Consider the following 26,636-nt stretch of genomic DNA (forward strand, 5'->3'; position numbering starts at 1 on the left):
GAACGGTGGGATTGACCTCCCAATCCTCACAACTGGATGCCAGCGCTGGGATCGCCCTCAAACTCTTACAGTGCCCACAACGCTCCGCCTTCTAAATGTCGCCATGGCATGCACTTCAAATTTCATTTCGGACATTGACGTAGACACCACGACTTCCGCCTTTGGTGCCTACGATGTGCTAAACGTAAGCCAAACGCGGTCATCCTCAGCAAGCCGCAGTGCACTTAGCCAGTGGACTTGTAGCGGGACCCCACACCAGCCGCGGTATCTACGCCATGTAGCCGACTACAGCTTGATGTCTGCTATCGGCCAATAGCAGCCGTCTAATGGAATGACGAAATAAAGCGTCCGATGACAAAATGAAAGAAGAGGACGGGGCCTTCTGTTGAAAATAGAGTGCTTGAGAGAAAGGTGACTTCGGTGATCCGCTCGCAAGCTCCACGCACCACGTACGACAGTAAAACTTGGCTGAGATGTTCACAGCAGCGTATGCTACCCACGGACTATGTTATCTCACCAAGCCCGAGGGGTGATCCAGGGCCCCTTTAAGTATACGACTATGATTTGCATCATGCATTTTATGTATTTGTCTAGTAGCTATGAAGTCAACTAGAGCTATATTATGCGATGTGAGCCATAGTCGTAGTCGTGGTTCTGGCATGATGGGAGAATGCACCGGGTCTTTCGTGTAAATTGCATCGTTTAAGTATTCAGACTGTGTTTGAGTTCAAAGAAACTATTTTTAATGGCCATCCTTATGGAATGCCCCCAAAATCCTCATGCAATCTCCCATGAATAACTATTTTTTTATGGATATACATACAACGTGAATATCCATCTGTATGTCTAGAAGTCCCTGTGTAAGTGCTAAGAAACTACTACATCCCCCTCATTCCTGCTCACAAGAAACAATGAAGACTGCAGCAAAGGCCTAGCGTGGTTCAGCAGTATCACCACCTTGTCTTTGTTCACATGTAAAAAAGTGGGCATCCTTGAGAGTGATTTCATTCAGCCAACTTAATCATTGCAAAATCACTTTCAAAAGGTGCATTTGCAGGCCAAGGAGCAGGGCTTATGTCTGGGTATCTCTAGATAGCTCTGTGTTTAATAGCTAATTGGGCTACTATAACAAGGCAGGATAATACATCAAAAGTAGAAGTGTCACTTTGTTGCAATCACTGCATTGCTGAGTATGAGCAAACACGTGGTTACCATGGGATATGGAGATAAACTGTGTAAAGGCAAATGTCATCTATCTTGAGCTCTAGATCTCTGAGATGCATGCAGATGTGTGCAGCAAAACTCAACCAAATGCTTTGTTCGTACTTTGCAGGGTGAATGCCATAAACCCAGATACTGAAGGAACCACAGATGCTGCCACGCTACCAGACAGCGGGAAGATGCCATTTCTTAGCCCTACGCATGATTTTATAAGGGGCCACCAGCATTGTATATCGACGGAAGCAACTGCTCTAGTAATGGATCTTCAAGCCATCAACGAGGCTGTGCTACAAGAGGCTGCCTACACTTGGACACCCGACCGTTTTCACCGACTCCTTAGCATCCGTTCAAGAACTCGGGAAAGTACACTAGGCGATGGAAGTCGATGAGACGATACATGTCCTGAATCACAGTACAGCTACCTATGTCAAGGTACACCAGATTCAAGGCTATGCTGCAAACCCTCACGAAATTGCTGCCATCTAGCTGCCACACAGCCCTACTTAAAGGGGTGGAGACATGAAAATTTTCGTTCGTGTATTCTTCGATTCAAGCGTTGCGTACTGCTTCAGGAAGCACGATACACACCGCGAAATTCATATATACCCGATAAATAATATGATTATAGCATTACTATACCGAGCGATTTCGGTTTCTGGGCTCCGGGTGATGCTAAGACGTCATAGGAGAGGAAACGCAACACGGCTTGGTCACGTGGGTCACAAAGATACTGACGTAAAACTATGCTGCATCGTCTGCTTGCGCATACACGTGCTCTGCCAGTAGAGGTAAACAACTAGCGATTCGAAGTGCATGTCGCGATTATTATAATTATTGCGAAGAGCGACAACAACAGTAAGAAAATATTGCGGCTTGTGAGAGTTGTTGATTCATTCCGAAGCACCGTAAGCTTTAGCTTTGAAGTGAATCGGAAAAGGCCTAGCGACGATATCAGCGGCGCCGAACGATCAGAGGCGGTGAGGCTGCCGTCGGTGCCAGAGTGACCACTCCTCGGTCGCTGATTGGCTGCTTCGCCGTACAGCTGCCGCACAAATGGGTCCCGGGCCCGTCCTCTCTACGGCAAGGAAATCTCTCCGTTCGCGAGCAAAACCGCCGTCGCATAAGGGGTGGGGTACATCTTGCAACAACAATTCGACGTAATAACAAATGAAACATTTGAAAAGTGGTAGATATCCTGTATAAACAAGTAGATACTCGTGACAAATTGTCAATTAGAAGAAAAAAGCAGCAGTTATTTTGGCCGAAGAGAAGAAACAGTGGCAGTGGATAATTTACTTCAGTAACTAGTGGAACATTTGAAAAAAAGGTAGATACATTGCATACAATCGAAAATGTATGGTAGATGATGAATTTGTACAAAAAGGCAATTAATTTCGACAAAATTGAAGCAACCTCAACAATGAACACATGGTGATTATTTGTATATACAACATAGTGGGGAAGGGCATTCCAATCAGTTGCTGTTCGAGAAAAAAAAAATAAAGCAGAGAAGGTAGTTGTGTGTGGGCGTGGTTTTAAAACTTCGAGCGGATGACGAGTGCGTTGTGGTATTCTTGCGGGTGGAATGATGTATGGCACACGAGTAAGTGAACTGTAGAAAAACTTATGAAAAAGACCAACGCTGGCTATCTTACAGTGGTGCGAGAGTGACTCTAACTCAGATTTCTCTTTTAAGGATGATATGCTTACGTCATATGAGTAGGATGAATTAATGTATCTTACTGCACGATTTTGGAAGCGCTCAAGTGCGTTGAGATATTTTTGATATAGGTTCCAGATTGGTGACGCATATTCGATTTTAGGCCTGATAAGTGATTTGTACACCACAAGTCTGACATCCTGAGGCGCATGACGCAAGTGGCGCCTCAAAGCCGAGTGTTTTGTTTGCCGATGATACTATGCTGTTGATATGCGTGCCCCAGTTAAGATCACAGGAAATTAAGACTCCTAAGTACTTGAACGATTTTACTGTTTCAATCCGATTGTTAGACATTGTGTAAGAAGGCAAGAAGGGTGTACGACTACGAGTAAATGACATATGTTTACATTTTTTTCGTTTAAGAGTCATTAGCCAATGGGCGCACCAAGACTGTACATGGTTGAGATTTTGTTGCAAATTATCTCCATCAGTGTCATTGTTAATGGTATGATAAATAACGCAGTCATCAGCGAACATCCGAATTTTGCAAGTTACATGAAGCAGCAAGTCATTGATGTATATTAAAAAGAGAAGTGGTCCAAGAACAGACCCCTGAGAGACACCTGAAGATACCGGAAGGTTGACGGAGGACTGGTCATTGATAGTAACGAATTGCTCGCGGTTACTGAGGAACGTTTCTAGCCATTTTAATACATCCATGTCTAATTTCAAGAAAGAAAGTTTATGTAATAAGTGACGGTGAGGGACTTTGTCAAAAGCTTTTTCATAGTCGAGGAAGATAGCATCAGCTTGTTGATTACAGTCAAGATTCGCATGAAGGTCGGGAAGGAAAAGAGCTAGTTGGGTCTCGCAAGAAAAGCCCTTACGAAATCCATGCTGTGCAGGATGAAAAAAATGGTTGGCGTCTAAATGGTCCACGATGAGTGAGTAAATGACATGCTCCATTATCTTACATGGAAGACTCGTTAAGGAGATGGGGCGATAATTTAGTGGGTTATTCCTATTGCCTCCTTTGTAGATAGGAATGACCTTTCTTACTTTCCAGTCATAAGGGATGCAACCTGTTGAAAGTGACTGAGAAAATAAGAGACACAAACATGCAGCTGAGATATACTTAGTATTTTTTAACAGTTTCGAGGTTATACCATCGATACTGGTGGATGAAGAGAGTTTGAGATTATCAATTACTTTGAAGATACCATCTACAGAGAATATGATGGCCGGCATTACAGATACTATGTTACTAGATATTAATGGTAGGGGAGAACTGGTATCTTTAGTAAAAACTGAGGCGAAGGTATTGTTGAACGAAATGGCGCAGTCGGTATCAGTCATGATATCTCCAGAATTGTCAGCAAGAATTATGGCGCGAGCTTGAAGGGGGTTTATTACTTCCCAGAATTTCTTGGGGTTCTCTCTGAGTATTTTCGGTAAGTCGATGTTAAAAAAAAGAGACCACTCTGAGCTGCCAAACTATGCGACTGGCAGATGCTATATCAACTGCTCTCCGCGACAGCGCCGTGCATGTCTCGGTTAGCCAGGGGCCAGGGTTAGCTTGGTTGCAGTGTTCTAGAAGCCTGTAGCATAGAGAAAGGATTTTTAGAATGACAGGAAGCTGAGCTAGTTGGTTAGTATTCATAATGCAAATTAAGGGGCAATTGCGTTCAGACACGGACACAAGAGGAGAGCAGCGGACAACACGAACGCCGCATATCCTTGTCCCTTTAGGAGTCGGCTGGCTAGTGTTACACTCAACGTGTAAAGGCTCGTCCACATTACCGGCACGGCAACTCGCTGCACGAAGTTTGCCGTTCGCGGGCCACCGTGCGGCGTTCGTGTTGTCCACTCCTCCTGTGTCCGTGTCTGCACGCCTTACCCCTTCTTTGCATTAAGAAAGGATTTCTATATGCCTGTAGCTCGGTCATAGCGGAGGCTATGCTCGGTCGCTCAGCTCAGCAGGCTCCGTAATCAGCATTTCATCGCTACTCATAATATGTCACCTTTTTGTGCTAGTGTGCTATGATGTCAATATTTTCGTTCCTCCGCTTGCACGTCATAACTGCCGCGCTAGCGATGAGTCTCGACCACGAGAAGCAGCTTTTAATAACTTTTTGGAGCTGAATTAAAGTTATTTTTAAATGTTTGCAGCGTTCAATACCTCGTTGTGGGTGTCCTTGCATACGGAAGCAGCCTACAACATACTTTTTACAACCTCAAAATTTGGTGTCCTAACCCCTTTAAGGTCTTTCATCATTTCCCCTCCCACCTCGAACCTCCACCTCACTCCGTGCCTGCAAAGATTCCCTTCAGCAGGACATGCCCCGTCAGCTAACTAGGGTGGACGAAGTCATGCTTAGGAGGCTTCGAGCTGGGGTTGCCTTTACACCGGCTGTCACATCTGCATGGAACTCGTCACACTTTGCATTGTGTGCAACATGTCCGTACTGTCTTCTTCCAGTGACAGAAGCAGATGCCTACCACATAGTATGGACGTCCCGGCTTGCAAGTGAAACCATAGAACACCTGGTGAAACGCTCCCATCTCCTGCAGCAATATGGCTGACTGTAATGCCACAACCAGCTATGATCGCTGGGTACATAACAAATAACACAGAACACTGCTTAATTTCATACACAACACTTGTCTCGTGGCATATATACCATGGCTTTTAAGCAATCTTTAATAATTGCCCGTGGAATTGACGTGCACAAAAGATATAAATATATAATTGACTAATTCACAGAAAAATACTAATTAAGTTTTTATCTAATAATTTTATGGACGACTCCATTTTCGATACGTGCAATCAAACTTACAGTAAAAATGCACTGTCATTCCATTTACTCTTTAACAAAATGTCATTTTATGCACTGAAGCACAAAATTAACTGTACCACCAATGGGTTTCTTCGCAAGGTTTGGGAATCAATATCTCGAAACTGGCATCATCCTGGGAATTTGTTTTAAGTGGATTCACCTGGTGAATGAGGTAATTAGCTAAACACTTTATAAGTAAAATTTTGTTATTTAGTCAATTATGCATTTCGATTTTTCACGCAAATAATGTCCCCACCTTTGAGCAATCCAGCTCAAGAATTAGAACTGTGCCATCTATGACAGGTAATTCTTTAAAATTGGTTGATGTTTTTACAGAAACACCCCGGCAGACGCAACGGCACTTGCATATCTCATCTATATGATTGCTTCCTTCTCTTGTTAGAGCCTGAAATTCAGGATTTACTAATGGTTGCCAGTATGTATATTAGACAAAAAGCTTAAAAGGAAACTTTAGCTTGGACCCAGCTTCGACGCGGCCTATTCAAATACACGTAAAATGCAAAAAAAAGTTTTTCTAAAATAACCCCTTGACCGATTTTAATAAAATTTGTTGCATCTGAGAGAGAAAGTTAAACTCTAATGACTGATGGGAGCGGATTTTCAATTTAGGGCCTGAATTCTGCTAAAAAGATTTTCAAAATTTGCAAGTTTGAAAAAAATGGAAGCACTAAGTTTACAAATTAATAGCTCTGCATCAAGAACAAACATCGCAGTTCTGTAAATGGCACCCACTATATCATTGAAAGCAGACAAATTCATTGTGTCATTTTATATTTTACGTGAATCTGTTACGTTGTGTACAAGGGTTCTGCAAAGGCTGTATTTCCATGCATATTACTAAGTTCTTTAGGATTTATGTGTGACATAAATTTTGTCCGCTTTAGATGTTCTATTAGATGCAATTCATAAATTGTGATATCATCTTTCATTGCTGAGTGACAGAGTTCTAAACATGATGGTTTAATTTTCTGAAAATTTTGCATTCCTGCCAATTTTTAATAAAACATTGATGACCTAAATAAAAAATTTGAAACCAACAGTCACTAGATTTTAAGTTTTTCTTTTAAATGCAACAAACCTCGCCAAATTTGGTGCAGTACCTTGCCAAGAAAAACGAATTCTCCTTTTACATGTATTTAGATAGGAGCACCCGAGCTAAAGCTTCCTCCTAACCTTCTGGCATGGGGCAACAGCTTACAGAAGTCTCACTGGTGCATTCCCTTTATCCTACCTCGCTGAATGCACCCCGAAAACTGTTTCTCCATTTGAAACACTGAATTTAGTAAGCACTTTTTATTTTCACGAGTGCCTTTACGATGTAGGTGATGAGCAAAAGGAAGCTGGACCTGCTAACCGTGGTCCTGAGAAAAGTTTGTGTTGTGGTTGCAAGGAGCAATGAATGAACTAGTGCACTAATATTTAAAGCTATTAGGTACTCCCAAGATGGAAAAAGTTATGTGCCATAGTGATGTGCATTCTCATCCTTGATATTATACTTTGGGGGGAGGGGGGGGAGATGCTCGATTCTTGCGCGTCTCCTGCATGGTTGTCATGTTTCCTGCAATCTGGCTTCGCTACGTAGGTGTGCGCAGGTGGCGGTTGCAGAATAGTATGATAGATGGCGCGAGTGTTGCGCAGCTCACGCCACCTATCGGCAGGGTTACTTGGGTGCAAAAGGGAGTAGTTTCTTGCCTCTCTTGCCCTTTGGCTTGGGGTTGGTGGCATGCGCGGCTATTTGATCACACGCCAGCCGGCACGCTTTGCAGGAGTGCCCTAAGAAAGGCTTTGGAGCGGGCCACCAGGATGGATGAACACGATTATGAGTTTATGTCCGGCGTGAGGCAAACATAATTGCTCAATATTCTGTCACAGTGAGTCGGGCTTCCTCGATTTGTCAGCGGCCATCGGCATGTTCCATTAGTTGTGATTTGGCTAACTGGCATTGGTGCATATACTAGAAAGTGCTATAAATGCCCTTTCGTTAATTCTCACTACTGTGTTGTCTGTCTTCCTTTGTCCCAAGAGCACATTTGAGACCCCACAACTTGCAAGTATATTTTTAATGGTGGTGACAAATTTGGTGCAAAAATAAATGGCTACTTTCCATTTCGGCTCTTGCTCCTTTTCTTGAGTCATCATCATCATCAGCCTGTTTTATGTCCACTGCAGGACGAAGGCCTCTCCCTGCGATCTCCAATTACCCCTGACCTGCGCCAACCGATTAGAACTAGCGACCGCGAATTTCCTAATTTCAGCGCTCCACCTAGCCTTTTGTCGTCCTTGATTGAGTTTTCCTTCTCTTGGTACCCATTCTGTAACCCTAACAGTCCAACGGTTATCTAACCAGCGCATGACCTGCCCAGCTCCATTTTTTCCTCTTGATGTCAATTAGAATATCGCTATACCCGTTTGCTCTCTGATCGAAACTGCTCTCTTTCTGTCTCTTAAACATTACGCCGAGCAATCTTCGTTGTGTTGTTCTTTGCGTGGTCCTTAACTTGTTCTCAAGCTTCTTTCTCAGTCTCCATCTCTGCCCCATATGTCAGCACTGGTAAAATGCACTGATTGTACACCTTCCTTTTCAATGATAATGGTAAGCTTCCAGTCAGGAGCTGGCAATATCTGCCGTATGTGATCCAACCCATTTTTATTCTGCAAGTTTTCTTCTCATGATCAGTGTTGTGTCGGCAGCGGCAGGCAAGTGGGGGCCCACGCCCAGCAAACGCGCGGCGAGCGCCGACGCAGAGAAGGATGCCACGGAGATCTGGCAGGGGGAGACACTATACCACATCATTCCCCCCTGGAAACAAAGTAAGCATACAGTGAAACGCGCACACAAGACGCGCACTTATGTCCAAAGACAAACTCAGTTCGTTCCCCCCCCCACGTTCACACACACGTGCACCAGTCGCACACAAGGCAAGCACTTAAGTCCACAACAAATTCAGTTCGTTCCCGCCCAAGTCCACACGCGCACCAGACTTGGGGCACCAGAACACAGGCAGTCACTCAAAACGAAATCTGACAAGGAACACGGCACAAGACTCACTGCACCGCAACAAGGAACACATTTTATACCTGTGTGAACGAAACATGTGAACTGTCTCCTAAATGTCACAGCGAGGCCCCTAGCCGTGGCATTTCGAAGACGGCAATACGCTCTACATTCAAGAAACATAATCATCGAGCCACGGAGGCCGTTTTCTGTCACGATGAGGACATGTGCGTACCTCAGAAGAACTTTGGGGGTTGCGACGCGTATCGGTCGACTTTGAAGACCCAGTCGTCCCACTACTATTTCCCTCCCCCTGGTTGGACAATTGAATGTGGGTGTCGCCACATTCAATTGTCAATTCAATTCAAGAAGTCGGCCCTCTTGGCGGCTTCTCGGAAGAAGTCGGTCATCTTGGCCGCTTCTCGGAAGAGGTCGGTCATCTTGGCGGCTTCTCGGAAGAAGTCGACCATCTTCATGGCCTGCCGGACTGTCGGCCATCTTGGCAGCTTCCCGGAAGAAGTCTGTCATCTTGGCCCGTCGACGGAACGCCAAGTTGAGATGCCTCGATTCTTCGTACATTTTCGGAGCCGAACACGCGGTTCGCTCGATGCAAGGCTTCTAAAGAGCGTCCAATTTCTTCTGCCTTGTCCAGGGACAGGGTTTCGCCATGAGCTAATAACCTTTCGCGAACGCTGGCGTTCGCTACCCCATGTATTATTTGGTCTCGGACGCGCTCATTGTAGGTTGTGCCGAAGTTGCACTGTACCGTTTCTCCTACAGTGCGGTCACGAATTCCAGGAATGCTTCTCCCTCGAACTGCCTTCGACTGGTGAATTCGTGCCTCTCCGCCAGAACATTTGTTGACGCGGCGAACAGCCGGTCAAGCCGCTGCAAGAGTTTCTGGAGCTCTGACGCTGACGGGACCGTATCGCTTGACGTTGACGCTGCGCCAGTTAACTGCCTTGCTGCTTCCTGCTCCTCGTCTGCAAAGTACTTTCGCTGTCCCTCACGCCCGAGAGCGCTGACGAGCGCAGACGCTCGTTGCGCGTCCGTCCAGTCGCCACTGCCGGCCGCTTCGAGGTGGGCCTGAAAAATTTTTTTCCATCGATACCATGGAATTAACGGTGGCCCGGGCAATTCCAGAAAAACGGAAAGGTTCGCCGTAAAAGACGCCATGCCCGGTAGCGTGCAGGAGACAGTGCAGAAAACAAGCCGGAGCTCGCAGCAGGAATGGAGCAAGGAAGAACCAAGGGGTCGAGAAGGCCTAGGCTCGGAAGCTTCGCGACGCCAAGTGCGTCGGCGGCGTTTGCCTGCCGTGCAGACACAGGAAGGGACGCTTCACTTACGAAGCTCGTTGGTTTCCCGGGGCTTCGGTCGGAACCGTTTGGGAATCCCATCCTCGTCGCCATAAGATGTTGTGTCGGCAGCGGCAGGCAAGTGGGGGCCCACGCCCAGCGAACGCGCGGCGAGCGCCGACGCAGAGAATTCAATGCGAGCCGAGGAAGTAGCGATAGCGCTTGCTGCCGCCCACGCCAATTCGAGAATTATCATTACGGACTCCCGAAAAGCATGTGATCATTACTTGGCTGGGGAGATCTCCCCCTTAGCTGCTTGCATTCTAAGACGGACTGCCACTGATCCAACACCGAAAAGAATCATTTGGGCTCCTGGCCATCAGGGCGTACGAGGTAATGAGGCCGCTGACGCGGCTGCCCGAGCGCTTATTTACCGGGCTCCTCATCCCAGCTCTTCTGGCTCGGAGACTAACCAGCCGCTGCTGCGATTCAGGGAAATAATAACGCATTATAGCGACAACCACCGCCTTTTCCCGGCCCCTGCCAAGGGGCTGAGTAAGACGGAGGAGTGAACTTTAAGGCGCCTGCAGACAGGTACTCTGCTCTGTCCTGCAATCTTAAAGCATTACGATCCTAACACGGATGGGCGATGCCCGCACTGTGGGGAGACCTGTGATATGTTCCACATGGTGTGGGCATGTACTCAAAATCCCCACCTCCCCCTTCCCCTTCCAGAGAGGCATGGGAGACTGCCCTCCTCAACTGCTCCTCGCTCGAGTCCCAAAGGGCTCTGGTGAAACGGGCGAGAGACGGGGCATTGTCATGCGATGTCCCGGACTAGGGACGCCGACCATGTAGCGGGGCCACTCTGTGGCTCCCAAACTCTCTTGCAGCAATTAAAAGTTTTCACCACCACCACGCAGAGAAGGATGACACGGAGATCTGGCAGGGGGAGACACTATACCACAATCAGGGTGCCCTGTGACCAGGGTGCCCTTCACTGACTCTAGAGGCCGACTGGCAATCTTGAACTCTTGTTCCCGTGCCCGGCTATTGATCATTATCTTTGCCTTCTACATATTAATCTTCAACCCCACTCTTACACTCTCTCTGTTAGGGCCCTCAATCGTTTGTTGTAACTCGTCTGCACTGTTGCTGAATAGAACAATGTCATCAGCAAATCGAAGGTTGCCGAGATATTCGCCGTCAATCCTTACTCCTAAGCCTTCCCAGTTTAATAGCTTGAATACTTCTTCCAAGCACGCAGTAAATAGCATTGGAGAGATCGTGTACCTAACAGCAACAGTTCACTTGTAACACTGTAATTTGATCAACGATACTTGGGCAAAGTGCCTGAAAAATAAATGTGTGAAACAAGCTTGTCTAACATGCTGAATGACCTGCTGTTCAGTGAAAACAAAATAGATGTTTCCACACCATTGCAGTTGTTTAGTTCGAAAATTTTTTCCTCAACAAAATTTACTCTCAAATTATCCTGGATAAGCTTTCAAGAAAATTTTATATAAGAGGCTACACCTGATGCTGCAAAAAGAGTCAATATGCTATTGTTTCTAACTTTTATCACAATTTTCACAGAATGTTAGGGTTTTATCAATTCTCAGTGTTTACACAAACCTAAAAAGCCTGCAATATGGCATTCTTTATGAAACAGATATTATTCTTAAAAGTTCTTATTAGCTGCATTTTTTTCTAGTGGCCGAGAATGAAAATTGCCATAAAAATTATGGTTACACTCATAAAAGATAAGCAGCATCACATTACAGTGCATAAGTTTGACAGCATTGGGTAAGAACAATAACTTCATACAAAGTGTTCTGCACAATGTAGTTTCACTTCTCAGTGCCCCATGGCTTCAGAAAGAAAATCTCCAGGTAGTACTACCCACATTGAGGTGAAGTACCGCAATTCTTTTTTTTTCAAAAGAATTGCAGATGGTCAACAAAACACCTGGTACACTTGAGCTGGAATGGAATAACATATATATGTATATACACACACAATAAAACTTTGTTATAACCAAGTTCGAGACGGAGCCAGAATTACTTCATTATATCCATTACATTGTTAGCCATTATTGAATGTATTGCCACATGAACCATAGGGTTTCATGCAATAATTACTATACGGAACCGTGGCACTGGTGTCTACGGGAGCTGCAAGTGGGGCGGTTAAGCCAGCATGGAAATGATGGTTAATGCATGGATTTGCCGAAACTTCGCCCTTCCGACTTTAAACGACCTTGTGATAATGTAAAGTGATAATTTTTTGAATATTATTAAAATTGTCTGACAGGATTCGAACACAGGACCTCTAGCACAGAAACTCGGTGTTGAAACCACTGCGCCACGTACACATGGACAAGTGGAACCATTGTAATTAGCAGCGATTATTTTTGTTCAGTTTTATTGCCCTCTACATTTTAAAAAAAGGTATAGATTAATTGGAAATTAAGGCAGATAAAGCATATTAAACGGAGCCACAAGCATGAAGCTAATGTACTACCCATCATTCCCATGATGGCTGCACAATTGCAACACCAGAGTTTCCTCTAGTAATTATTGTAGGAAGCTATGACATGAACCTCCACGGGGATTTCAACAGGAATTTTACATACTTGATTATACTGTATACGTTGCTTCAATATAATCCTGTTTCATCGAGGTACAAGTGTGTGTGTGTGTAACCACCCAGGACCTTCCTCCTACTGCCTACGAAAAATTCCTGGCTACGCCACCGATTCCAACATGTGCATTGGATCTGCTGTAACTTTTTCCATAGTTGTCTATTAATAAAATATCCAGCCTGCAACAATAACATACTTGTCCAACGCACACACTCGGTGAACGCCATCCAGAAGCCCTCCATGTTTAGTTATCAAATACACAAGGCAAAAGGAAATTTTCATGATCACCTTTATTCACACAACTCTCACAAATGGCTCCACAGCCCCAGGAGATTTTGTTCACTAAACATGAGAGAGTGGCTGTGTTGTACATGCACACACACACACACATGTAGAGAGAAAGAGCAAGGAAAAGGACATGGGTAAGGAAAATAAAAGGCTTCCAGAACGCTCGCCACACAGGAACTTTAAAATGCCTGCCAAGCAGTCACCTGCAGAGATGCTGCACAGAAGTGCTTCACCGGATTTTAAGTCAGTGCTTGTAACGCCTATGCCACCATATTACGGCAACAGCATCATCCAGAGCTAGAGGCAGATGGCACCAGTCCCAAAACATGGGACCTTTTACATGTCGAAAGCCTCATAATGACCACAAAAGATAAGCACTGTGGCAATCTTATTTTTGGTGACTAGCAGAATTTTGAAGAGAAGAGAAAAAAAGGAAGACTGCCTCGCACCGGGGTGGAGAAAAAAAACCAAGGCAGGTATATACTGTCACCTCTACGATGTAAGTGTCTAGAAGGAAGAGTTAAGGGGTCAGTGACATTGCTTCCTTCCTTGTCGGTTCGGCCTACTGGGGGTGGCGGAAGTTCTTGCCGGCGTAGACAGCATTGCCTCCAAGCTGCTCCTCAATACGCAGCAGCTGGTTGTACTTGGACAGACGCTCGGAACGGCAGGGGGCACCAGTCTTGATTTGTCCCGTGCTCAGACCCACCACGATGTCTGCGATTGTCGAATCTTCGGTCTCACCGCTGCGGTGGGACACCATGGTGCCCCAACCACTCTTGCGTGCCAGCTGATGACTGCATGTGCAGAGGAGTGGATACGGCCAACTTAGAAGCACGATGAAAGGCAATGACAAATGTACACGTGGATCAGTGCCACAATGTTCCGCGCAACAATTACTGTATTTACTTGTGTAGAGACTTGCACTCCCCGCTTTTCATGATCCAAATTTAAGGTTTCTTTAAAGATAACATTTTGAGTGCATAGCATTTTGATATCAGTAGATACCATCACTAAATGTCTTGATCTCGCTTGTTACCACACCTGTCTGCCGGATTTTCCTGTAAAAATTGCATTTTAACTGGTACTTCTTGTCTCACAGCTGCACTATAAGCGGTATGCATATGCATGGAGTTCTTTCTATGGGAGGGTAGATGGGAGTCGGAAAAGGTCACATTATAGCCGGTACTGCACTGTAAGCGGTTACGTTATAAGTGATCTAAGCTGTTTATGCGTGAAAAACTCTGCACCAGAGCGCTGCTATTCAACTTACGCCCGGATCGATTCCGTGACGGTGCCAATCTGGTTGACCTTGAGGAGCAGGCAGTTGCAGGCATTCTTGTCCACGGCCATCTGAATCCGCTTGGGATTAGTGACAGTCAGGTCATCTCTGAAAAGTTGAGCACGTGGGGGTTAACACAGACACGAGTCTAGTAGATAGGAAAGGCTAAGAAAAACAGCTTTCCAAAAACAAGACTTCGCCATTACTGCTCTTAGAACTGATACAAAGGGTTACACAAGACGCTGTCCTGGTCACATTGTTGCACACCTGGAGAAGGTAACAGGACTAAACTGAATCGTTAGGGAATTCATTCCATATTCTGGAGAACGAGTACTAATGTAAAGGCAGCAAATTATTGATTCATTTAATATCCCAAGGATTTAAGAATGCTATGTAACGTTGTAAGACAACACAGGGTCTTCATAATTAACTGGCCATTCGGATGTCTTTCAAGTGCACTCAAACCATGGCACAATGAATGCTTTTCATGCGCACCCTGCTTGTACTGTGACTGGGTTTGAAGAGTTTATTGTAACAGGACGGCGCTTTTGAAAATGTTCTAAAATTTGTGGGGATGCGTGACTCTCACACCTCCCCTGAGATCTAGTTTTCCCGCATAGCTCGTCTCCTGCAGGGCGGCTTCGCCCGCGGCGGTCGGAGTGGTTGAGGCGCAGTGCGGGAGATGGCGCGAGTGTCGTGCTGATGCGGGGTTACTTGGGCGCCGAAAGGGAAGGCGCTCGGGCTCTTTGGGTTCGGGAAGGAAGCGGGACGGACGTGCCGTGCCGCGCCGACCCATGCTTCTGCGAGACCGTCTCGCGTGGCCGCCTTGGACACCATTCGCGTGACCGTACACGCGAACGACCAGGCGTTGGGATCCAGCATGGGGCGAACATATTCGCTCGCAATGCGGTCGCGGTAAGTCGGACTTCTAGATTTGTCGTGCGCCCATCGGCATGTTTTGGGGATAGCAGCTCGGCTAGCAGGCATTGATCTATGAAAGGTGCAATAAATGCCCTTGTGACTGTTTGCACTACTGTGTTGTCGTTCCTTTGTCCCAAGAGTACGGAGGAGAACCCCGTATCTCCCACAAATTGTGAATGCAATGAAATGTGGTCGTTATAGCCAATAATTTGGTATATCTCAAATCGTTATAAGTAGGTCAGACTGTTTTACAAGCATTGCATGTCATAAATTGGCGTCATCACGTGAACAAAGTGTCGGACACACAAAAGTGTATCGTATTCTTTTCAAACGTCGCAACAAGTCACTCACTCTACCGAATGGTCTTTGATAGTACAGATAACAACACTAAGTCTAAATGCCTACATCACCCGGCATGCAGGCAGTGACCCTCGCGCGTATCGTAATGCTTGTCGCATGTTTTTTTCGTTTTTATGAAAGTGATGCAGCACACTAGCAAACCAGCCTCTTTTGAAACTACTCCGTGCTGACACCAACGGGCCCAAAATTGCTCGGCACGACTACCGTGGGCCCGCAAGTGCCATAATAATCAGTCTTGGCAAATCAGTTTTGTGGAACCCTGTAAGGTGGAGGAAAGTTCATGAAATGGACAATTTAATATTCACCCGTGTTGTGGCACGAAGCTACGAAGGAAACCGATACAGGTTTCTCAGAAAGGAAGCTTCACAGAGTAAACAAAATTTGTCTTGGTCTGGCCTTAGTCCAAGATTTGTCCTGATCCCAGGCAAGGACAAATTTTTTTTCAACTGCGATGCTTTCTTCCCGAGAAGCCTGTATCAGCTTCCTTTGTAGCTTCGTGCTACAAAACGGGTGAATGTTAGATTTTCCCTTTCAGTAACGAGTCTTGCGTGCTGCTGTTGCACAGTTTTCTCGCTGACAACTGAAGTGCGAATGTGGCGTGGTGCCGTCAAAGCCAAAATGCAATGCAGTATTTGTTCTCTAAATTGATAAATTGTGGAAGTGAATCAGGAAAAATGAAAGGGGTCGAATTTGTTCCGAGTGCTCACGAGACTTTTAAGACTCCATTCATGGAACCCAGTTTGAGAAGCCCTCGGACCCTTGAGTATAAATGTCATCCAATGACGAGCAACCCTCAACTCTGTGACCAGCCAGCCATAGCTTACCCAACAATCTGGATCTGCGTTGCCGTGTTAAGGGCAGTCCAGGCATCCCAGTCGTCCTGCTCAAAGGGGTCCTCAATGGAAACGATGGGGTAAGACCGGATGAAATCCTCATACATAGCCTTCAGCGCATCCCGGTCCAGGTGATTATCAGGGTTGGAATTCTCGTTCTTGAAGTCAAGATCGTACTTGCCTGCAAGAATGTGAATTGTTCAGTGCACCCCACTACATGTCTTCAATAGCACTGCCTAAATCAACGGGAATAATTTGCAGTCTTTTGGAAAGCGATGACACTAAAATCGAATAAGAGTTATTTTTTTTTCTTTCTTTTTTTTTTTAAATGGAGGTGCCATGGAAAATAGCAACTCCTTTAGTGGCAGAGTGTCTTGGCAGAGCTTAGGCAACTGAATGTGATGAACAAATGTTATCCCTTGCTGTGAATGCCTATTTTCGCCTGGCCATAGGAAGATCAAGTGAAAACAGTGGCTCAAATTGAATGCAGCACTACGCTGACTTTTTCCCCAAGAAAATCACCCTAGGAGAGAAAAACTTAGAATGGTGATTGCCTTGAGATGTGACTTACACTGCCATGAAGCCACATCTCAAGGCAAAATTCATTATACAGGCATTTGACTGTATGTGAAGTGCTTGGAACCTCGAAATACTTCATCGTAAAGGTCGTGTACTGTGCAGCTCACGAAAACATAGGCTAAGCATGTACACTCAATAAAAGAAAACCTTTATCTAACGAATTCCAGAGAGACATAATGAAACAAGTCATCATTTTTTAGATTTGCGCTATTTGACAGAATGGGCAACTGCAGTCAATCTTATTGCATCGAAGTTCACAGCATGCTCGGCAGCGAAACGCAAGAGCTAAGCTAAGTAAAGCTTCGGATAATCGAATGGTGCAATCGCCTCCCTTGCAGTCAAGATTCATGGTTTGTTTACAGGACTTTCATCACTGTTGCCTTCATACACATTCGCATTCTTTCCAACCCAGGTGGCTTGACGATGTCGTCAGTTCTCAGTTAAGATTACATTGTCACTTCGTGATTAAATGTAATGTGTTCGTCAGCTGTCGCACCCGCTGACGCGTCGCCACAAGCAGCATACAAGCTGAATGATTCCTGTAGTGTAGTAAGCCTACTAGTGAAATCTGCACGCTCGCCAAGTGCAAAGCGAGCACTGCGGTTAGGGCTAGCGCAGAGTGCACCGCTACATGCATTCATTGCAAAGCAACAAATCAGCCACCAGGGACACCAAGTTCCTTCATTGTAGAGGTAAATTTGTTAGCAGTGTTCATAGTAAAGGCATTCACAATACATATGACACATAGGATCGCAGCCGAGACATAATCCTTCGTTATACAGGTCATGTCGTTGTAGATGGACTGTATAACCCCAACACCCTAATGGTTTACACCGCAAGGCCGTTTCCTTGGTTTAGCAATCCCCCCTCCCTTTTATTTATTTTTCCCTTTATACTCCTGCAACCCTCTTCTTCACTTAGGCAAATGAGCCATTCTGACATACAAATGGTGTATTCATTCATGTGGAAAACAGTCATGCATAAAATCATGCAAGGAAAACAATTCCTCACCATCCTTGTAGAACTCCGAGGCAGCAACGTCCATTCCAATTTCAACTTGTCCTCCGTACCCAGCTAAATTGATGGCCTCCTGGATCAACTCGAGGGCCTCCCTGTTGTCCTGGAAGTTTGGCGCAAAGCCACCCTCGTCACCAACAGCAGTGGCATCCAAGCCGAACCTGTACACCAACATGAACGTTGAGCCTAAGCAGTGGTACAAAGTGGGGGAAATGTAGGCAGGTTAATAATACAGTAAAGCCTCGTTATAGTAAAGTCACATCGAACACAAAGAAAGTACCCTTGTGGTATCCAATATTATTTACAAGCATACACACAGATATTGGGGGGGAAAATTGCAATAATGTCTATGGGAGAGAAATGCAAGTGAGGTACTTCCGACGGGACAGCAAAGGATCTTCTGCTGACTTGGATAACCGTCGTCATCTTAAAGCACTGGATGAGGCACTGGAATAATAAATTACACACATGCGCTCTGCGCCGCCATGAATACAGAACTGCTTTAACTGTGGTTACCACGCAACATCGGCACATTGGCTGGCCAACTGTGGTCCAATCAAGCCAAGTCATCAGCCAGAATGTGCACGCTGTGGACAGACTTTTTGGACATGAAAGGGACTGCTCACGGATTCGTATTCCGTTACTGCAGCCGTCAGTCAAGCCTGTGTGTCTGAGCAAGATCCCCGATAAGGTCTAAGAGCGTGAACACATTGGTGGCGAGCTTATCACAATGGCTTGTCACCAATCACTTTCCTGAGTGCACTGCTTAAGACACTAGGCCTAACCAAACCAGTGCTGCTTTGTCAGGAATATGCAACCAAAATTGCAGTTTCCATGGCAGCAACTTTGTTCATGCCGGAAATATTGTGGAACATCTGAAATTTTGGTTATTGCTGTTATAGATACGTGCTAGATGGCTAGGTGGCAGTGCTAGATGGCAGTGCCAGGTTAAAAAAATCAGCAGTCAAAAAATCAGTTGGCAACTATGTTTGACATTTTTGCAACCAGAATATACATTTTGAGGTGTGCTTAAACAAAAATTTGTTTCATTATAATCGATACCATGTCGAACCACACATATTCAATTTTGTTATGGCAGGAGAATATTCCATTAAAATAAAGCGTGGCCTACCAAATTTTATATTTATTTTGTTATGTTATGTTAGACTTCCGTTAATTCGATCCTGATCAAAGGTCCCAGGTGGCACGTCCCCACATTTCTATGGGGCTACCTTTGGTTATTTCGATCCTAAAATTGGTCTTCACCACAGAATTCAAACTTGAACAGTCAGCATGCATGCGCCTGACCCCTATGGCACCTTTCCAAGAAAATTGAGCCAGAAATTGCCTGCGCGGTCAGAATCGAATTCTAAAACCACGTTTGCAGCGTCTGTCCGCTTTAGCGCATAACGCATAACACGACTGTACCGCGACGAAGCGACTAAAAACACTGCAGCGAAGCTGACTTCAGGAAACCGGCCACCAATGCGCACATAATATTTAGACCCTTGCCCATTCTTGTTGCTAAAAATTTGGGCACACGTTAGGTTTCTACTTTGGACACATGGAAAGTGGCCAAGGGTTTGATTCTGGGGGCGTCTTTGAATCGGGCAAATACTGCCAAATGAACCAGATGTGCATTTTGGAGTATTTTTCTGCATATTGTTTAACATGCCGGATAACTTGATCAATTTCACCTGTCTCATCATGGTCGAAATAATGCAAGTTGACTGCACCGAGGTTCAACTTAGGATTACATGACGAATATGCAACAAAATATGTTAGCTCTATTTCACACTTCGTGTCTAAGTAAAGTTTGTGGGAAACCTAACCAGACTCCCTGTATGGATTTTGCTTTTGATTTATTAACAAGCATATCTAATTAATGCTATATGCAAACTACACAGAACCAAGAATTAAACTGAAAACATGTGCACTGTATCGCGTCAACTATCACATGAATAGGTTCAAGTCATTCCACTGCTGCTTGCGTCCTCACTGTTATAAGCCTTGTTGCTCAGTTATTGAAGCCAGCAACTAGATCAAGCATTTCAGCTTTCCATATGCGACAGGTTTCTATGGCACTATGTGGTCTTGAAGCATAAACTTGGCAGTGATGATTTTAGGAAGGACCATAAGAGAGGGGTACAGCAACATTTAAAGTAAGCAAGGCAGGGTGATAAGAGGCCCTCCCCTGGGTGTAGACAGAATTCTTTTTAAACAATGCAATGAAGGCTAGTGTCTCCGATTAAGTGGTGGCAATGCCAATGCGTAATGCAACATTGGCGATGCACTAGGGACCGAAATGAGCAGTGCACTGGAGCTTGGAGGCTGCACTGTGCCAGGTGTATTGTTCTTCTGTCGTCAGTTTTATATCTAACAAGCATGTATATATTGTGGAGGCACAATAAAAAGCAACAGCAAACAGTTCCAAGATGCGCAAAAGAGAAAAAGGCAAGAGCGCACTTGCTCAAAGGTGAATGGCAGCAAGTGAACAGGATCTCACAATTACACTGGAGACACACATAAGTGCGAGCGTGTGGCATCAAACAAACGGAGAAGGAAGCTGGTGATCCTCACTTCTTCTTGATGACACTCTTGAGAGTGTGGTACACTTCGCAGCCCATGCGCATGGCCTCGGTGAAAGAGGTGGCGCCCGTTGGCAGGATCATGAACTCCTGCATGGCCAGCTTGTTGCCAGCATGGCTGCCACCATTGATCACATTGAAAGCAGGCACTGGCATGACCACCTTCGAGTTGCCCGCCAGGTCGGCAATGTGGCGGTAGAGCGGCACTCCCTTCTGCGCTGCACCCGCCTTACACACCGCCAGCGACACACCGAGAATCGCGTTCGCACCCAGGTTGCCTGCACGCAAACAAGAGACCAACTGCAACGAAATTTCGCTTTGGCTAATCTGGTTATAGGCGAGTATGGCATATAGCATTGAAGCAATTTTGGACACAATTTCAGTAAATATAATGTGAGCAATGCAACAGCTCCATGTAAGTTCTTATCTAACATGACTATATTTGTCCACTTCGGATGCTTTAGCAGTTGACAGAACTAAGAGATCAGTCTTTTGGGTGCAGTTAAGAAGTTGTGAACTTGGTGCTCCCATAAAGAAAAAGGAATAATAATAATAAAAAGCTCCCAGTAGTTATATATTTCAGGCCTTTATCACTTCTGCTTCAAGTGCTAGAATATCACACTTTCGAAGAGAGAAAGCAGTTGAGGAATTGTACAACAATGAATAAACGTCATGCCTGATGAATGATGAGCAGTAGGCACATCGCAACAAACTTAATTCTTAATTATGTTTTCTACCTATTTGTCTGTCCATTGGAGGGCACTTGAGCCCAAGATTATTAGTCACTGAAGTCAGAATACAGCTCGTGACAGTTTCACCCTTCATAAACCAGGAAAAAAAATTTTTTTTTTATAGCAGAGTTTTGATATTGAGTACAGAGTTTCTAGCATGAATGATAGGCAGTAAGTCTAAGCCTGAATGCCACGCACTGAATGACAAGCAGCAAGTGTAACTTCTTGGATTACAGCAGAAACACAGGACAAGGAAGTTTGGCAAGGTCCCCAGGTGCAGTGGTATCATGCATGCAATGTAGAGGAAATGCAATGTACACTTGTATTTCAGGTCCTACGACAACTGTCTGTACAAATTCTAAAGAAAGCCATACGTGGCTTGGGGTGAAGCTCGCCTGCAGCATTCTGTCTGGTGTTGCACCCCTATTGCTGATAAGGTTTCCGCGATTTTTTTTTTATTGCATATGCTTATTTTTGGTTCTATTTTGCACATTTAGATGAAAAATAAACAGTTCGAGTATTTATATGTCTTGTCTTTAAAGACTTGCAAAAGTATGCTATAAAGAATCATCGTTTTCGCTTGTCTGTCAATGTTTCTACACGCCACTGCTGCTTCACCTTGCGCACGTTCCCCACTAGCACACTTCTGCAAATAACACGAGCACAAACACGGACCTTTGTTCTCGGTGCCATCCAGCTGAAGCATGAATTCATCAATGGCTGTCTGGTCGGTGACGTCGAAGTTCTTGCCAATGAGCTGGGGTGCAATCACTAGGTTCACATTGTTCACAGCCTTGGAAACGCCCTTGCCCATGTACTTGGACTTGTCTCCATCACGCAGTTCGAGGGCCTCGTGGATTCCAGTCGATGCTCCCGATGGCACAGCAGCACGAAACAGTCCTGCGGAAGGTGGGTTGCAAAAACCATCTATAGTGGGACAGGAGGCAAATATGTACTAAATTTGGCTAAACTGGCTCAGAACTCGCTTGCCATTTAAGCAGGTAAATAATGTGTGATAGATGTTATGTTTTGAGTGGAGTTACTATAAATGTTGCCACGTTGTACATGTTACTTCAGAAATATAATAAACTAACTTGGCTCGATTACGGTTTCCCGCATCATTTTAAAGCTCTGGCACAGACAGACATGTATGCACAGCCACAAAAATAATACATGTATCTAAAGAGAAAAGAAAAACTGCAGTGTAAGTAGGCTTGAGATTTTCAGCTGCTATTTATTTATTTTAGTTATATTTAATGCTCATAAAATAAAAAAAGAGATTATTGGTGAACCACAATTGCAAACAATGAATAGAACAAGTTAAATGGCAATGTATTGTCAGATTGTATTTGCTACTACATCACAAAAGTAAGATCACAATGGAAAAATCTACAGTATAAGGCAGGCTATGAGAAGATTATGTCATTGCCCTTGATAAGCTATGCATGTTCCTTATCTGCACACTCGTGCACCAACCATCCTGTTTGAGCTACATAGACACTTCCCTATAAGGACAGGTCTGCGGACATGTTCTATCTCTATGGTGCATGTGATATGTACCATGTATGCTTGACGAACTTAAGTTTCCTTACTGATACAATTCCTGGTCTCAACAGTCCAATCACGATGGGAGCGGAACGCAAAAAATGACTGTCCATTTAGATTTGAGTGCGCCCTAAGCAACCCCAGATTCAGAGTTCCTGTACAAGAAGAGTCATGAGCGTAGAAGAGCTCCACAAAAAGCAGGACATTTAGGTACAAGCAAACCAGCCATTTTTTTTTTTCAGTTTGTGTCCAAGTTACCTAGCAATTTAGATGGGGCAAGATGACTGGCAGTTTTGCAACATTACATCAGTTCCAACCACAATGAGACATTCGAGATTCTGGGGTTTTACATGCCAAAACCACGATATGATTATGAGGCATGCTGTAGCCGGGGACACCGGAATAATTTCGACCACCTGGGGTTCTCCACAGGCTTAGTGAAAGAACACAGGCTGTGAATAGCATACGCTGTGGTGAACATCTCAGCCAAATTTTGCAGTCGTGCCCGGCACGTGGAGCTTGCAAGCAGAGTGTGAAGTCACCTTTTTTTCTCAAAGGCTCTCTTTTCAACTGAAGCCTGCTCCTCAATCTTTTCTGGACACTTTATTTCAGAATATAGCGGATTCCCATACATGGCTGCTATTGGCCAGTAGCTGACTTCGATCAAGAAGGGTGTTTGGATCAATGCACTTCTTCCTACTGTTACTATGCACATTTATTGATGCACTGTAATAAACAGGCTGAAGTAAGCAAAAATCTGCTTTCGAACTTCGGCCACGCTAGCCTGTGGTCGCCCAAATAGGAATTAAACTTTTGCCACCCCACTTCATCAGTGTCGTAGCCATTGTGACTCTCTAATTTTGAACACTCAACTAGTCTCGAACCACGCAAAACTTAAGGTCAGACCACACACACCCAGCATGCGCTCACTCCTGGTAAGATGCCTTGGCAGACTTTGCTTCAAATTGAGCTATTGATGGCGCTTCAAGACGCGCAAGTTGGATGTGGCTACTATCTGTCAGTCTAGCTGGTGCAGGACAAGGCCAATCCGTACCACATAACATGGCCAGGCAGGAGCATATGAGCGCACACTCAAGCCCTGTTGAGCAGAAACCAAACGTTGCACATGCACACTACAATTGCATGTAGCTGCGGTCTTCAGAATAGAGTGAATACCACGGCCACCACGATGAGTCCACTGACTGAGCACACTGCAGCTCGAATAAGGACAACTGCGTCTGGCGCGTTGTAGGCATCAAAATAGGAAGTAGTGCCGCCTACATGAACATCCAAAATCAAATTAGAACTGCGCGCCACAGTGACGTTCAGTAGGCGGAGCACTGCGGGCGTGCCTTGCTTCGCCTTAGCCTTCGCAGTGCAAGTCGTCGAAGAAGGAGCAGAAGCATCGCGTAGAAGACATTTGATTGCCAATAACTCAGCTTCTGCTGAACCCACTGAAGTACTTTTTGTGGCAACGTATTTCTGAAACAGTCTTAACTTAGAATGCATTTCTTGATTTTGATAAGAAGAGGTCCCAGGCCCCTTTAATGTGCACTCAATGCACGATACACGGTGCTTTTGCACATGCACGTTTCAAGGACACCATACATTTGTGCACAGTATTTATCATTCCACTCCTGGAGAGTCGATGTGCATACACAGCAGCTTGCTGATTTTATGTGTTCCCAGCTACAGCAGGGAACACATACCAACTCTCTTACGTTTACCAACTTAAAATATTTTAAATGGCACATGCTTTCTGGTAAAAGTGTGAACTCAGAAGCCCAGAGAAAATTGCATTCTGTTATTGGATACAGTGTGTGTGTGTATATATATATATGTATATAAAATCCTGTTTATTTGGTACACTCTAAAAACAGTTGCACCCTTTGGGGTGTATACTTGTCCCACAACAATAATCGTCATCTGCCTTGCCCGCGGTTCCTTTTTTTAATGCTGCGAGCCCGGTACTTCCCAGTCACGAACGGCATGTGCGTTATCAGTGTGACGCAGCATTCTCGACAGGAAAGTTGCGAGCGCCGAGTTTTCAAGAAAGGAAACGCAAGCAAGGCAGATGACGATTATTGTTGTGGGACAAATATACACCCCAAAGGGTGCAAACTGTATTTAGAGTGTAGATGCCACCACTTCACCTGTGCATGAACATTAATGTCCATTTGCGGCTTCCACTCGCTTTACTGCCAAACAATCACTCAAGAGAAATGAAGAAATTCCCATGCCCTAAAGGCTCTTGAAAACTTCCTGCAGAATAAAAGTAGTGGATGTGCTATGCCTGCTGCTGTCCTATACACACGCAGGTTATACAGGCCAGTTTTGGCAACATCCATGATCAAAGCAAAAATACACCCGAGACATATCAAGGCCAACAGGATAAAATCGAGCTCGAAAGCAACTCAAAATACACTACCTTCTGGGCCTTTGTGCTGCTCTTATATTTATCCAAGCTTTGTTGGATGCATTCCAACTCAGAGAATGCCAACAACCTCCCAAGCAGTGACAGCTGTCGATTTTTGACCCTGGGGTAATTATTAGCAAACTCATTTACTGCAGCTAGTTCACATCCATTACACTATATTAACTTTTGAAATGGCTGCCAGTCTTCTTGTATGAGCAAGCAATAATAATAATAAAAAAATACCGCAAGCCCTTGGTAGCATTTCATGAAGCACTCGCGTAGGTGTCCTTTTGCACTACTATTCCTGGAAAAGCAGGGCTTATTATTTTATCCTCGTTCTGTTCATATTTATGTAACAAAAAACATGTTTTTGCTCCGCAATTGTTTTCTGTACCGCCCCCCTCACGCAATACTCCTTCTGGAGCCTGTGAGGTATGTGAAATAAATAAATACTGTATGTCAGGTAAGCTTACTCGCTTTAATGTTAGCACATAATGAAATATACGGAATAAAGAACGGATCGCCAGCCGGTCACAGGCAACAAAACGCAATCTTGCAGCATCAGCAGTGCGTTCGTGCGAATACGTGACCTTCAAAGCGTTATCACCCTGCATCGACCTATGACCTATCGAAATACCACAACGTCGTTCATACCTTTCTCAGTCAGCAAGTCGACTTCCACGGTCGGGTTGCCCCTGCTGTCGAAGATCTGGCGGGCGTATATCTTCTTGATCGGCATTATCACTCTGCGAGAAAATTAGCGTTTAAAGCCAAATGACAACCGAAGTACCGAAGTCCTGCCTTTAACAACAACAAACGGTTCGGCACAACGCATCCGCTAGCACGAAAGCACGCCGGAAAACACAACAAATCTATTTACTTCGAAGTGATGCAACAACTAAACTGTCAAACAGAGTGATTTTGATGCTCTAGATGACGATCGGGAGCTCACTATTGATTGCCGATTCAGCAGCACCGGCTGAAACGTCAAGAAAAATCGGGTCGATGCAGTAGCGCCGATCACGTATGACAATATAGATGACGGGAAGCGCTACTCGATTCGTTAGCCGCGGAGTAACCTTCCGTACTGGGCAGCACTACCTTTTCGAACCCAAGGTCGAACAATGTCACCCCAGGAAGGAAGGGTGAATCTGAGCCGGCTTCGCTGGGAGGGCTACTGAGGGGATTCCGTTCGCCGCCTTGCCCTACGTGCAAAAAGGCGTTCACTTACGATTTAGCGAGGCTGCAAGTAAAGCGAAAGAACAGGCTGCTTGGCCGCACACGCTTGACAGGTCTTCCCGGTCGAACTGACCCGCGCCGATCGACTGCGGTACACAAGGAACGTTCAGACAGGCGCACGAACGAGGACGAGGAGGCGACGTGGGAGTGGGGCAGTGAAAACGACC

General features: G+C 45.2%; 2 protein-coding genes across 2 annotated transcripts in view; one reads left to right on the forward strand and one right to left on the reverse strand.

The window, feature by feature from the left end:
• Positions 1 to 13,488, forward strand: part of Cap-D2 (CAP-D2 condensin subunit) — a 71,925-nt gene extending 58,437 nt beyond the window's left edge. The window contains exon 34 of the mRNA XM_055078055.2: positions 1,334 to 13,488. Coding sequence (XP_054934030.1) covers positions 1,334 to 1,610 — 277 coding nt within the window. The 3' untranslated portion in view covers positions 1,611 to 13,488. The remainder of the gene's footprint in view (positions 1 to 1,333) is intronic.
• Positions 12,945 to 26,593, reverse strand: Eno (alpha-enolase). Its single transcript, XM_050195937.2, has 8 exons — positions 26,462 to 26,593; positions 25,885 to 25,976; positions 21,945 to 22,169; positions 20,531 to 20,816; positions 17,945 to 18,111; positions 16,346 to 16,535; positions 14,232 to 14,348; positions 12,945 to 13,755 (listed from the first exon to the last, which is right to left on the reverse strand). The coding sequence occupies exons 2-8, from the start codon at positions 25,967 to 25,969 to the stop codon at positions 13,524 to 13,526; spliced, it is 1,302 nt and encodes a 433-aa protein (XP_050051894.1). The 5' UTR covers positions 25,970 to 25,976; positions 26,462 to 26,593; the 3' UTR covers positions 12,945 to 13,523.
• Between the last annotated feature and the right edge of the window lie 43 nt (positions 26,594 to 26,636).

Source organism: Dermacentor andersoni, chromosome 3 (genome assembly GCF_023375885.2).
Source record: "Dermacentor andersoni chromosome 3, qqDerAnde1_hic_scaffold, whole genome shotgun sequence".
NCBI classification, from domain to species: domain Eukaryota; kingdom Metazoa; phylum Arthropoda; class Arachnida; order Ixodida; family Ixodidae; genus Dermacentor; species Dermacentor andersoni.